Below are 13,511 nucleotides of genomic sequence, written 5' to 3'. Positions count from 1 at the left end.
GTCCTGGCAGCAATCTTCCAACATCTAGTGGAATGCCTTCCCAGAAGAGTGGAGGCTGTTATAGCAGCAAAGGGGGGAAGAACTCCATAGTAATGCCCATGATTTTGAAATGAGATGTTCGACATGCAGTTGTCCACATACCTTTGGTCATGTAGTGTAGGTGCAGACTGGGTCACATAAAGATATGATTTTCCTGGACAGTGAAAGGATAGATTAAAGAAGTCCCATTCACGACAATACATTATTTATAGTTTATAACGGTACTATATGAGTTAATGAATTAATATATTTTTGATGTTCGTGTCTGTTAGCGACCCAACCTTTACGGTATTAATTAGCACATTGTTAAAGAAATATCCATTCTTGACCATAAGCTCACTGATTACTATGCAATGGACTCTACCACTACTGCATGTATCACTGGGGATGAGGAGATATCAGTACAGGTAGTATATAGATCCATCCTACTGCATTTCAACATTATAGTTACCCATGTGGCTAATGGACTGTCACACACCTGTTGTACATTTACCATTGGTCGCTAGCCTCCATTTGAGGTCTGTAACCTTGATAGCTATCTGCTACTTGAGGTCTGCAACCTTGGTAGCTACTGGCTACTTGAGGTCTGCAACCTTGGTAGCTACTGGCTACTTGAGGTCTGCAACCTTGATAGCTAGCTGTTACTTGAGGTCTGCAACCTTGGTAGCTAGCTGTTACTTGACGTCTGCAACCTTGGTAGCTACTGGCTACTTGAGGTCTGCAACCTTGGTAGCTACTGGCTACTTGAGGTCTGAAACCTTGGTAGCTACCTACTACTTGAGGTCTGCAACCTTGGTAGCTAGCTGTTACTTGCAACGTCTGCAACCTTGGTAGCTACTGGCTACTTGCCATTGGACTCTGGAGGTCTGCAACCTTGGTAGCTAGCTGTTACTTGAGGTCTACAACCTTGGTAGCTAGCTGTTACTTGAGTTCTGTAACCTTGATAGCAATCTGTTGCTTGAGGTCTGCAACCTTGTTGGCTAGCTGTTACTTCAGGTCTGCAGCCTTGATAGCTCTGTTACTTGAGGTCTGCAACCTTGGTATGCTAGCTTCTACATCAGATCTACAACCTTGGAATCTAACTTCTGCTTGAGGTCTGCAATCTTGTTAGTTAGCTATTACTTGAGGTCTGCAACCTTGTTAGTTAGCTGTTACTTCAGGTCTACAACCTTGGTAGCTAGCTGCTACTTGAGTTCTGCAGCCTTGATAGCTAGCTGTTACTTCAGGTCTGCAACCTTGTTAGGTGCATATACAGTATGACATGGTGCTCCACCTTTCCTCCAACAGGTGACTCACCCTTCTCTGTGTTATCCCCCTCCTCTCCTTAACTGGCCTCCCCTGACCTCCTGGAACACCCCCAGGCCTAATTGCCCCTGACCACCTCCTCGTGTGATTCCCGCTGGGACCACCCAGTGGCCCCAGCCGACTCCTTTCCTCCCGCCTCCTTTCCACTCCTCTTCTCCCCTCTCCTCTCCCCCTCCTCTCCTCTCCCTCCTCCACTCATCCCTTCTCTCCTCTCCTCCTCCCTCTCTCCTCCCCTCTGCTCTCCATCTCCTCTACCCCATCCACCCTCTCTCCTCCCTCCTCTCCTCCCCCTCTCGTCCCCCAGGGCCCTCCTCCCCACAACTCATACGCTGGTCTGCACAGTAATCAGATCCTCACCGTCAAGGTTTGTCCCTCCGTAGCTCTGGTCTCCCAGCAGTCCTCTGTCTCTCATGCAAAGGGGGCTGACCTTCCTGTCTCTCTCCACTGGACTATAGCTGCTGGGTCACCTCTGACCTCTCAACCCTGACCTCTTACTTGGAACCTCACACTGTCCTCAGCACCATTCTGTCTCTCCTGGAGAATGGAAGGATAGCTGCAGCCTGTAATCTGTCCCTGACTGATTACATCACTGAGTTTATTTTATTTTTTTTTCTCTGTTTTTCATTGTTAAAGAAATATTCTTCTATCTCTCTGTCTCTGTCTCGTTCTCTTTCAATACTCTGCTCTGCACCCTCTCTGTGGTCTATTCTCCACTTCCCTCTCATGTATCTCTTGGGGATCATCCTTCTCTTCCTTCTCTTATAGATCCTCCTACTCATTTCCTTCTCTTCCCTCTCTTACGGACTCTACACACCTGTTGTACATTCTCATTCCTTCTCTTCCCTCCATCCTTGAGGTCTGTAACCTCTGATAGCTATCCTCCTTGAGGTCTTCCCTTCTTCCTACTCTACTTCTCTGCAACCTTACTACTTCCTTAGGTCTTCTCCTTCCTTACTTAGCTCTTACATTCTCTGCAACCTTCTTCCCTCTCTTACTTCCGTCTGCATCCTTGGTAGCTCTCTTCCTTCTCTGCAACCTCTCTTCCTTCTCTTCCCTCTCTCCAACTCTTCCTCTCTTCCTACTCTGAGGTCTGCATCCTTGGTTAGCTGTTACTTCTGCAACCTTTAGCCTCTCTTACTTCTCTACCCTCTCTTACTTCTCTTCCCTCTCATCCTTCTTTTCCCTCTCTTCCTTATCTTCTCTTCCTTATCTTCCCTCTCCTTATAGCAATCTCTTCCTTATCTTCCCTCTCTTGTTTCTAGCTGTTACTTCAGGTCTCTTCCTTGATAGCTCTTTTCCTTGAGGTCTCTTCCTGGTATCTTCCTTCTTCCTTCTCTTCCCTCCTTACTTAGCTACCCTTCTGCTTATCTTCCCTCTCTTCCTTATCTTAGCTCTTACTTGAGGTCTGCAACCTTGTTAGTTAGCTGTTACTTCCTCTCATCCTTGGTTCCTTCTTTTCCTGCTCTTCCTTATCTGCAGCCTTCTTCCTTCTCTTCAGGTCTTCAACCTCTCTTACTTCTCTTCCTCTCTTCTCTGCTCCCCTCTCATCCTTCAGGTTCCTCACCCTTCTGTTTACCCCCCCTCTCTTCCTTACTCCTCCCTTCTCCTCTCTTCCTTCTCTTCCCTCTCTTCCTCCTCTCTACCCTCTCCCTTCCTCTTCTCTTCCCTCTCATCCTTCCCTCTCTCCCTCTCTTCCCTCTCATCCTCTTCCTTCTCTTCCTCTCTTCCTTCTCTCCCTCTCCCTCTCTTCCCTCTCTTCCCTCTTCCCTCTCATCCATCTTCTTTCCCTCTCTTACTTCTCTACCCTCTCCTTCTCCTCTCATCCCTTCCCCCTCTCTTCCTTAGGGCCCTCCTCCCCACAACTCTTCGCTGGTCTGCACAGTAATCTTCCTCTCTTCCTTAGGTTTTCCCTCCTTAGCTCTGGTCTCCCTCTCTTCCTCTGTCCTCTCATCCTTCTTTTCCTTCTTTTCCCTCTGGACTTAGCTGCTGGGTCACCTCTTACTTCTCAACCCTCTCTTCTTCCTTCCTCTCATCCTCTTTTCCTTCTTTCCCTCTCTTCCTTATGGAACCTCTCTTCCTTAATCTTCCCTCTCTTACTGTTTTTCTCTTCCTCTCTTACTTCTCTTTCCTCTCATCCTTCTTTTTCTCCTCTCATCCTTCTCTCTTCCTCTCTTCCTTCTTTTCCTTCTCTTCCTTCTCTTCCTTCTCTTCTCTTCCTCTCTTCTTCTCTTCCCTCTCTTCCTTCTCTTCCCTCTCTTACTTCTCTTCCCTCTCTTCCTTCTTTTCCCTCTCTTACTTCTCTACCCTCTTACTTCTCTACCCTCTCATCCTTCTTTTCCCTCTCTTCCTTATCTTCCCTCTCTTCCTTCTCTACCTCTCTCCTTCTCTTCCCTCTCTCTTACTTCTCTTCCCTCTCTTCCTTCTCTTCCTTCCTTCTCTTCCCTCTCTTCTTCTCTTCCCTCTCTTACTTCTCTTCCATCCCTCTCTTCATTCTCTTCCCTCTCATCCTTCTCTTCCCTCTCATCATTCTCTTCCCTCTCTTCCCTCTCTTACTTCTCTTTCCTCTCATCTTCCCTTCTTTCTTCTCTTCCCTCTCTTCCTTCTCTTCCTTCTCTTCCTTCTCTTCCCTCTCTTCCTTCTCTTCCTCTCTTCCTTCTCTTTCCTCTCTCTTCCTTCTCTTACCTCTCCTCCTTCTCTTCCCTCTCTTCTTCTTACTCTCTTCTTCTCTTCCTCTCATCCTTCTTTTCCCTCTCTTCCTTCTCTTCCCTCTCTTCCTTCTCTTCTCTCTTCCTTCTCTTCCCTCTCTTCCTTCTCTTCCCTCTCTTCCCTCTTCCTTCTCTTCCTTCTCTTCCTTCTCTTCTCTCTCTTCCTTCTCTTCCCTCTTCCTTCTTTTCCTTCTTTTCCCTCTCTTCCTTATCTTCCCTCTCTTACTTCTCTTCCCTCTCTTCTCTCTCTTCCTTCTCTTCCCTCTCATCCTTCTTTTCCTTCTTTTCCCTCTCTTCCTTATCTTACCTCTCTTCCTTCTCTTCCCTATCTTCCTTCTCTTACCTCTCTTCCTTCTCTTCCCTCTCTTACTTCTCTACCCTCTCTTACTTCTCTACCCTCTCTTACTTCTCTTCCCTCTCTTACTTCTCTTCCTTTTTTTCCCTCTCTTCCTTCTCTTCCTTCTCTTCCTCTCTTCCTTCTTTTCCTTCTTTTCCCTCTCTTCCTTCTCTTCCTTCTCTTCCCTCTCATCCTTCTTTTCCCTCTCTTCCTTATCTTACCTCTCTTCCTTCTCTTCCCTCTCTTACTTCTCTACCCTCTCTTCCTTCTCTTCCCTCTCTTACTTCTCTACCTTCTCTTACTTCTCTTACCTCTCTTCCTTCTCTTCCCTCTCCTTCTCTTTCCCCTCTCTTACTTCTCTACCCTCTCTTACTTCTCTTCCCTCTCTTACTTCTCTTCCCTCTCTTACTTCTCTTCCTTCTTTTCCCTCTCTTCCTTCTCTTCCTTCTCTTCCCTCTCATCCTTCTTTTCCTTCTTTTCCCTCTCTTCCTTCTTTTCCCTCTCTTCCTTATCTTACCTCTCTTCCTTCTCTTACCTCTCTTCCTTCTCTTCCCTCTCTTACTTCTCTACCCTCTCTTCCTTCTCTTCCCTCTCTTACTTCTCTACCTTCTCTTACTTCTCTTACCTCTCTTCATTCTCTTCCCTCTCTTACTTCTCTACCCTCTCTTACTTCTCTACCCTCTCTTACTTCTCTACCTTCTCTTACTTCTCTTACCTCTCTTCCTTCTCTTCCCTCTCTTACTTCTCTACCCTCTCTTACTTCTCTACCCTCTCTTACTTCTCTACCCTCTCTTCCTTCTCTACCCTCTCTTACTTCTCTACCCTCTCTTCCTTCTCTTCCCTCTCTTACTTCTCTTCCTCTCTTTTTCTCTACCTTCCTTCTCTACCCTCTCTTACTTCTCTACCCTCTCTTACTTCTCTACCCTCTCTTACTTCTCTACCCTCTCTTACTTCTTTTCCCTCTCTTCCTTCTTCTCTTCCCCTCTCTTCCTTCTCTTCCTTCTCTCTTCCTTCTTTTCCCTCTTCTTCCTTCTCTTACTTCTCTACCCTCTCATCCTTTTTTTCCTTCTTTTCCCCCTCTTCCTTATCTTCCCTATCTTCCTTCTCTTTCTTTTCTCTCTCTTTCCCTATTGTCATCTTTTCTCCTGCTTCAGATGGTCTTTCCCCGCTATGACCATGGCTTTATGTCTGGTGACCAGTCCAACTTCCAGAGACGCTTAATAAAGGTACACCTCCACTAAGGCATGTGTGGACCTCTAACCAGCTCTAACACTTTCACTGCTGGTTGATATCTCTCATTCACTGCTTGATATCGCTCACCCTTTTCTTCATTATCTCTCTCTGTTGCTTCCTCACACTTCCCCAGCTCTCTGCTGCTGTCTCAGTTCATCCATCTCTTCATGCACACATTATTGGATGTTTGTTTCAGGATGTGCTGTGTTCGTTTTTATGTGTGTGTAGGCTTGTGTTTTCCTATGCTGCCTGTTTTGAAACATGGCAAACCAGTAGAAACCCTCTCTGAGGAGAACTGCAGGGCCACATGTTAGAGAGGCTTCAGGAATGTGTGCTTTTCATTACATTGGGAATAGAACAGCTTTGTTGGTGGAGCTATGCTAATTATCTACACAGGGAAACAGGCCTAGAGTCTGATGGGTGAAGACCTGGAGAGTATCAGTCTAAATGAAAAGGTCCTTCTCTCACATCTCACCACAACACACAGGGTCAGACCATCACATTCAGTATGCTGGGAATATCCATGTGAAGACCATGAGAAGACTGGTTAAAACAATGGATCATGTTAAACAAGAACAGAGCAGGGATACTGGAAGGGATTTCTTCCATTGACGGAGAGGCGGACCAAAACGCAGCGTGGTTATTTTGATTCATGTTTTAATAAATCACTTCACATGAACAAACGTACAAAAACAAGAAATGTGAAAACCCCAAACAGTCCTATCTGGTGCAGACACAGAGACAGGAACAATCACCCACACACACACAGTGAAACCCAGGCTACCTAAGTATGATTCTCAATCAGAGACAACTAATGACACCTGCCTCTGATTGAGAACCATACTTGGCCGAAACATAAAAATACCCAAAATATAGAACAAACAAACATAGACTGCCCACCCAACTCACACCCTGACCATACTAAATAATGACAAAACAAAGGAAATAAAGGTCAGAACGTGACAGATACACGAGCATGATGAGGGTCGACTTTAGGCATTGGATTACTTGACCACAGTCTGAAAATACTGCTGTGGATTTTCCTTAGTGGGATTGTGCTAATTGTGTTAAGGGAAGTTAAAAAGTACCAAGGAGGGAAGTTTTTGCCATGTCGATTGTATTTCCATTGGTAAAACAGCCTTTCATGCGAGGTGGTTCATTTTGGCTAGATAACTGCAGGAAGAAATGAAACACTTAACTTCACAGTTCAGTTAATGTTGTATTTAATACTTAGTTAACATATCTCTTAGTATAGGTGTGTATTAGTTTTGGTGTGTGCGTGTATGCGTGTGTGTGTGTGTGTGTGTGTGCGTGCGTGCGTGCGTTTGTTTGTCATATGGTAAATATTGTAATTTTCTCCATATTTGTTGGTTTGTCGCCATCTTTCGCTCATTCCTTTCATCTTTCTTTCCTTCTCTCTTATCCCTCTGATGTGTCGTCCTGCAGGGTGACCAAGGGTCTCCTGGCCCCAGAGGCCCTCCTGGAAATACGGGAAAAGACGGGCCCCGTGGCCCGGCTGGAGAACAGGTAACAGCATTACCTTACACACAAATATCACACACACCTACAGGTAAAGTTGGAATATACACATACCCCCACGTATGCACACAATGGATTCACATACACCCACATACACCACATACACCCACATACCCCCACGTATACCTACAATGGATTCACATATTCCCACATAAACACATAACTTTCCATTGTCTTTATGGTTCTCTCCTCCCTCTCCTCGGTTTCTCCTTCTATTTACCATCACTGTGTTCTCTCTTAGTTCCAGCTGATGATGGAGAACGAGGTTAACACCATTCGTTTCTGGTCACTCCAACACCTTAGTTATCAATAGCTGTGTCGACCACAACCGTGTTGATCTGGTCGTGTTGACCATAGGGGTGTGACAGTGATGGAGAGTGATGGGGGAGGGTCTACTCTGAGTGCAGGGACCCCACGTTGACCGAAGCCTACTGTGCTGCCAGCGAGCTGCGGTTTACCTAAAACAGCCCAAAATAGGCCTCTTCTGGTTTCTGTAAGAGAAGGCCACAATGTCATCCAGCTAGTCTTAGTCTCTCCCAGCCTTCCATACCCCCCCCCCAAGCCTCCCCTACCCCAGCCCTGTCACTCTGTGCTCATGTAACAGATATGGCATTCTCTCTGGGTTCATCAACAGTTTCCCTGCCTCGCCAAACAATAGCTCTTTCGCCTTAGGCCGTCACTGTTTCACTATTTTAACTTTAACCCAGCCTGGGTTTGATTAATCTAGAACAACAGGCATAAACTGTGGTTGGAGGGCAGGAGGGCTTAGGGGTAAGTTGTTTTCATCCAAGATCAACACTGTTACCCATATTGGCAGTTGGCGTGATGTCGAAGCTGGTCTTAAATGAAAAATGTCAGTAAGAGAGGGCATTTATTTAACCTAGTCCTTATTCAATGTACTTTCTGAATTCAGTAAAGGAGTTGCAGAACGCAAATCAGCAAAACAAAGCAGGGTGGTAGCCCTGTCCATGTTGAAGTCAGACGCGTGAGAAGCACAGTGAAGAAGGAGTGCTGTGTTCCCTGAGTCAATGTGCTATCTTTCTCTCTCTCTCTTTCCATCTCTCTCTCTCTCTCTTTCCATCTATCTCTCTCGCTCTCTCTCTAATGAGGAGGGTTTAAGATCAGAGGGTCAGGGACATGCTGTCCACCATGTCATGAGATTACATAATAAGGGGAGGACGGTAAAGGTGAGAGGGCAGAAGACTTGGGAAACGGTTTTCCCAGTGGCATCGAAGGGCAACAGACTGGAGAGGAGAGGAGAATAGTTATTGTTGATTCAGAAACTATTAGACAATAGGGTCCAAAGGTGAAGAGAGAGGGGAGAGTGTGTGTGGTGGTCTGTGTACGTGCGTGCACCCATACGTTTAAAGAGAGAGGAAGGAAGCCACATGGAACACATCCCTGTTCTCAAGTAGGTATTGGAGAAAATGGGAAATATGAGGAGAGAGTTAGTTAGTTAGTTAGTTAGTTAGTTAGTTAGTTAGTTAGTTAGTTAGAGTAACCTCACATTCTCGTATTTATTACAGTATAGCAGTAAGTGATGGAAGTAGAAAAACAGAGAACAGACCTGAGAGACCTGAGAGACCTGAGAGACCTGAGAGAGAGACCTGAGAGAGAGCTGAGAGAGAGAGACCTGAGCTGGAGACCTGAGAGACCTGGAGAGACCTGAGAGACCTGAGAGAGAGAGCTGAGAGAGCTGAGAGACCTGAGAGACCTGAGAGACCTGAGAGACCTGAGAGACCTGAGAGACCTGAGAGACCTGAGAGAGAGAGACCTGAGAGACCTGAGAGACCTGAGAGACCTGAGAGACCTGAGAGAGCTGAGAGCTGAGAGACCCTGAGAGACCTGAGAGACCTGAGAGAGCTGAGAGACCTGAGAGACCTGAGAGACCTGAGAGACCTGAGAGAGAGACCTGAGAGAGAGACCTGAGAGACCTGAGAGACCTGAGAGCTGAGAGACCTGAGAGACCTGAGAGACCTGACCTGAGAGACCTGAGAGACCTGAGAGAGCTGAGAGACCTGAGAGACCTGGAGAGAGCTGAGAGACCTGAGAGAGAGACTGAGAGACCTGAGAGACCTGAGAGACCTGAGAGAGACCTGAGAGACCTGAGAGACCTGAGAGACCTGAGACCTGAGAGACCTGAACATCTGAGAGACCTGAGAGACCTGAGAGACCTGAGAGACCTGAGCTCTCCTGAGAGACTGAGAGACCTGAGACCTGAGAGACCTGAGAGACCTGAGAGACCTGAGAGACCTGAGAGACCTGAGAGACCTGAGAGACCTGAGAGACCTGGAGAGACCTGAGAGACCTGGACTTGTCCTGAGAGACCTGAGAGACCTGAGAGACCTGGAGACCTGAGACCTGAGAGACCTGAGAGAGCTGAGAGACCTGGAGACCTGTCCTGAGACCTGAGAGACCTGAGAGCATACAATACAGACCTGAGAGACCTGAGAGAGACTGAGAGAGAGAGACCTGAGAGACCTGAGAGAGCTGCAGAGACCTGAGAGACCTGAGAGACCTGAGAGACTGAGAGACCTGACAGAGCTGAGAGACCTGAGAGACCTGACCGGAGACAAGACACACAAACTGAGAGACCTCACAAACAGAGACCAGAGACCTGAGAGACACACTGAGAGGAGACACAGACCTGAGAGACCTGAGAGACCTGAGAGACACTGACACCTGAGAGACCTCAGACCTGAGAAACACATGAGAGACCAACAGCTTTATTTAGACCTGGAGAGCTGTAGATCACCACTGAGAGACCTGAGAGATTTCAGAGACATTCTGTGAGACCTGGAGACCTGAGAGACCTGAGAGACCTGAGAGAGAGAGAAAGAGGCTGAGAGACCCTGAGAGAGTTCATTTTAAACAGAGACCTGAGAGACCTGAGAGACACTCTTATCCAGAGCTGAGAGACCTGAGAGACCTGAGACTCAGAGACCTGAGAGAGAGACCTGGAGACCTGGAATCTGAAACCACGATCCTGAGAGACCTGCTCTATCAACTGAGACATGTTGAAGTCAATTTAACCAGTGACATCAATGGAGACCTGAGAGAGCTGAGAGACCTGAGAGCTGAGAGACCTGAGAGACCTGAGAGACCTGAGACCTGAGAGCTGAGAGACCAGAAAGAGCAGGAGACCTGAGAGAGTTTTGAGACCTGAGAGACCTGAGAGACCTGAGAGTGATAGAGCTGAGAGACCTGGAGCTGAGAAAAGAGCTCAAGACCTGTACATAGCATGAGACCTGCAGAGACCTGAGAGAACCTGAGAGACCTGAGAGCTGAGAGAGCCTGAGAGACCTGGTTAGACCTCAGAAGAGCTAGAGATGGAATCCTGATGTGACCTGAGAGACCTGGAGACCTGAGATGGTATGGAGGTGAGCTGAGAGACCTTTTAATGCTGTGTTTTTGAGCTGTTTTACTAGACCTGAGAGACCTGATAGACTGACCTGAGAGTCTGATTGAGAGACCTGAGAGACTAGCAGTTACAGTTTGGAGAAGAGACCTGAGAGACCTGTCAGACCACAGAGAGCTGAGCAGGACCTGAAAGAGCTGAGAGACCTGACTGTCTGTCTGTCTGAGGGCTGCATTACACAACATCCCCAATGCCAACTCTCCTAACCTGGACCCCTGTGGCTCTCCATGGAGGACTTCAACACACCTGGTTCTCTCTTGTCCTGCCTCTCTATGGAGGACTTAACACACCTGGTTCTCTCTTGTCCTGCCTCTCTATGGAGGACTTCAACACACCTGGTTCTCTCTTGTCCTGCCCTCTATGGAGGACTTCAACACACCTGGTTATCTCTGTCCTGCCTCTCCATGGAGAACTTCAACACACCTGGTTCTCTCTTGTCCTTCCTCTCTATGGAGGACTTCAACACACCTGGTTCTCTCTTGTCCTGCCTCTATATGGAAGACTTCAACACACATGGTTGAACACACCAAGCAACACACACCAAGCATACAATACATCCACCTGGAACACACAACAAACACACATTCACAAACACACAAACGGACACAAACACACAAACACAAACACACAAACAAACACACACACACAAATGGTAAACACACAAATACAAACAAACACTCACAAACACACGGACACACAAACACACACACACACACAAAACACACACACACACTCACAAACACAAACACATGCACACAATCAACAGCTTTATTTAACGGATTCATTGTAATCACCACTGGGTTCCAGACAATCATTTCAAAGACATTCTGTGTTTGATGGGGTATGAAGTAATATAATGTCTACCGATAGAGAAAGAGGCTCGTTATGCCCATGTACGTCACAGTTCATTTTAAACAGAGGTACAGTTATTTAACAGTCACTCTTATCCAGAGCGACTGACAATAGTGAGCACATCATTATTTTTATTTTTTTCCATACTGGTCCCCCATGGGAATCAAACCACGATCCCGGGCGTTGCAAGCGGCGTGCTCTATCAACTGAGCCACATGTTGAAGTCAATTTAACCAGTGACATCAATACGGGATCAGAGCTTTCACCTGGGTTCACCTGGTCAGTTTATGTGAAGGAAAGAGCAGGTGTTCCTAATGTTTTGTGCACTCAGTGTATATGGCTCTGGGTAGATGGAGCCAAAAACAGCTCAACATACTGTACATAGCATGATAGCAGGCACCTAACCATAACTCTCTGTAGGTTGATAGAGCACTGCCCTCTAGTGGTTATTCCTCAGAATACACAATATCTATGGCAATCCTGAAGTGTGTTTTCTGCTCTGCTCTCCACAGGGTTTCCCTGGTCGTGATGGTATGGAGGTGAGTCTGATTGTTATACACATTTTAATGTTTCTCTGTGTTTTTGACTGTTTTACTACTACACAAGCATGTTATATAGTACTGTACCTAGAGTCGTGTTATTTAGTTTTGTGCACTAGCAGTTACAGTTTGGAGAAGATACACCAATTACATCTCTGTCATTCACAGGGCCAAGCAGGTTCACCTGGAAAGCCAGTAAGTCTCCAAGTTCCTACTCACACTACATAGCATAGTGATACACATATAAGCATATATAAAGCACACTTTAAGTGCGTGAAGTTTATACCTGCATAGATGCCTATGTATGCAATGAGGTAGACGCTGGAGTATTGACCTTTGTTGACCCCTGTGCACTCTCAGGGTGAAGATGGTGAAGCAGGATACGCAGGACCACAGGGACCCCCAGGGTCAAAGGTGATTTGCCTTTGTTTTGGTTTGTTTATTATCTTCTCTCTCTTTCCGCCGTCCCTGCCTCTCAATTACTTCTGTTGTTATCTCATCTCTCTCTTTACGTCTGTCCCTGCCTCTCATATCTTCTTTCTGTCTGTCCCTGCCGCTCATATCTCTCTCTCTTTCTGTCTGTCCCTGCCTCTCATATAATCTCTCTTTCTGTCTGTCCCTGCCTCTCATATCTCTCTCTCTTTCTGTCTCTCCCTGCTTCTCATATCTCTCTCTCTTTCTGTCTGTCCCTGCCTCTCATATCTCTCTCTCTTTCTGTCTGTCCCTGCTTCTCATATCTCTCTCTTTCTGTCTGTCCCTGCCTCTCATATCTCTCTCTCTTTCTGTCTGTCCCTGCCTCTCATATCTCTCTCTCTTTCTGTCTGTCCCTGCCTCTCATATCTCTCTCTCTTTCTGGCCGTCTCTGCCGCTCATATCTCTCTCTCTTTCTGGCCGTCCCTGCATCTCATATCTTTCTCTCTTTCCGGCCGTCCCTGCATCTCATATCTCTCTCTCTTTCTGGCCGTCTCTGCATCTCATATCTCTCTCTCTTTCTGGCCGTCTCTGCCTCTCATATCTCACTCTCTTTCTGGCTGTCCCTGCCTCTCATATCTCTCTCTCTTTCTGGCCGTCTCTGCATCTCATATCTCTCTCTTTCTGGCCGTCTCTGCCTCTCATATCTCACTCTCTTTCTGGCTGTCCCTGCCTCTCATATCTCTCTCTTTCCGGCCGTCCCTGCATATCATATCTCTTTTTCCGGCCGTCCCTGTATCTCATATCTCTCTCTTTCTGGCCGTCCCTGCCTCTCATATCGCTCTCTCTTTCCGGCCGTCCCTGCGTCTCATATCTCTCTTTCCGGCCGTCCCTGCATATCATATCTCTTTTTCCGGCCGTCCCTGCATCTCATATCTCTCTCTCTTTCTGGCCGTCCCTGCCTCTCATATCTCTCTCTCTTTCTGGCCGTCCCTGTCTCTCATATCTCTCTCTCTCTTTCTGTCCGTCCCTGTCTCTCATATCTCTCTCTTTCTGTCCATTCCTGTCTCTTCATATCTCTCTTTCCGGCCGTCCCTGCATCTCATATCGCTCTCTCTTTCCGGCCGTCCCTG

At 46.9% G+C, this 13,511-nt stretch overlaps 1 protein-coding gene across 4 annotated transcripts in view; it reads left to right on the top strand.

The window, feature by feature from the left end:
- The window catches only part of LOC135545719 (collagen alpha-1(XXIII) chain-like), a 95,010-nt gene that overhangs the window by 45,401 nt on the left and 36,098 nt on the right, over positions 1–13,511 (top strand). For 3 of the 4 annotated variants that reach the window (XM_064973532.1, XM_064973531.1, XM_064973530.1), the window contains exons 6-10: positions 1,649–1,708; positions 7,066–7,146; positions 11,941–11,967; positions 12,136–12,162; positions 12,328–12,381. In XM_064973532.1, the coding sequence (XP_064829604.1) occupies positions 1,649–1,708; positions 7,066–7,146; positions 11,941–11,967; positions 12,136–12,162; positions 12,328–12,381 (249 nt within the window). The remainder of the gene's footprint in view (positions 1–1,648; positions 1,709–7,065; positions 7,147–11,940; positions 11,968–12,135; positions 12,163–12,327; positions 12,382–13,511) is intronic. The other variant, XM_064973533.1, reaches the window with a different exon arrangement.

The sequence above is a fragment of the Oncorhynchus masou genome, chromosome 9 (genome assembly GCF_036934945.1).
Source record: "Oncorhynchus masou masou isolate Uvic2021 chromosome 9, UVic_Omas_1.1, whole genome shotgun sequence".
Classification (NCBI taxonomy): domain Eukaryota; kingdom Metazoa; phylum Chordata; class Actinopteri; order Salmoniformes; family Salmonidae; genus Oncorhynchus; species Oncorhynchus masou.
This window is presented reverse-complemented; position numbering and strand designations above follow the sequence as displayed.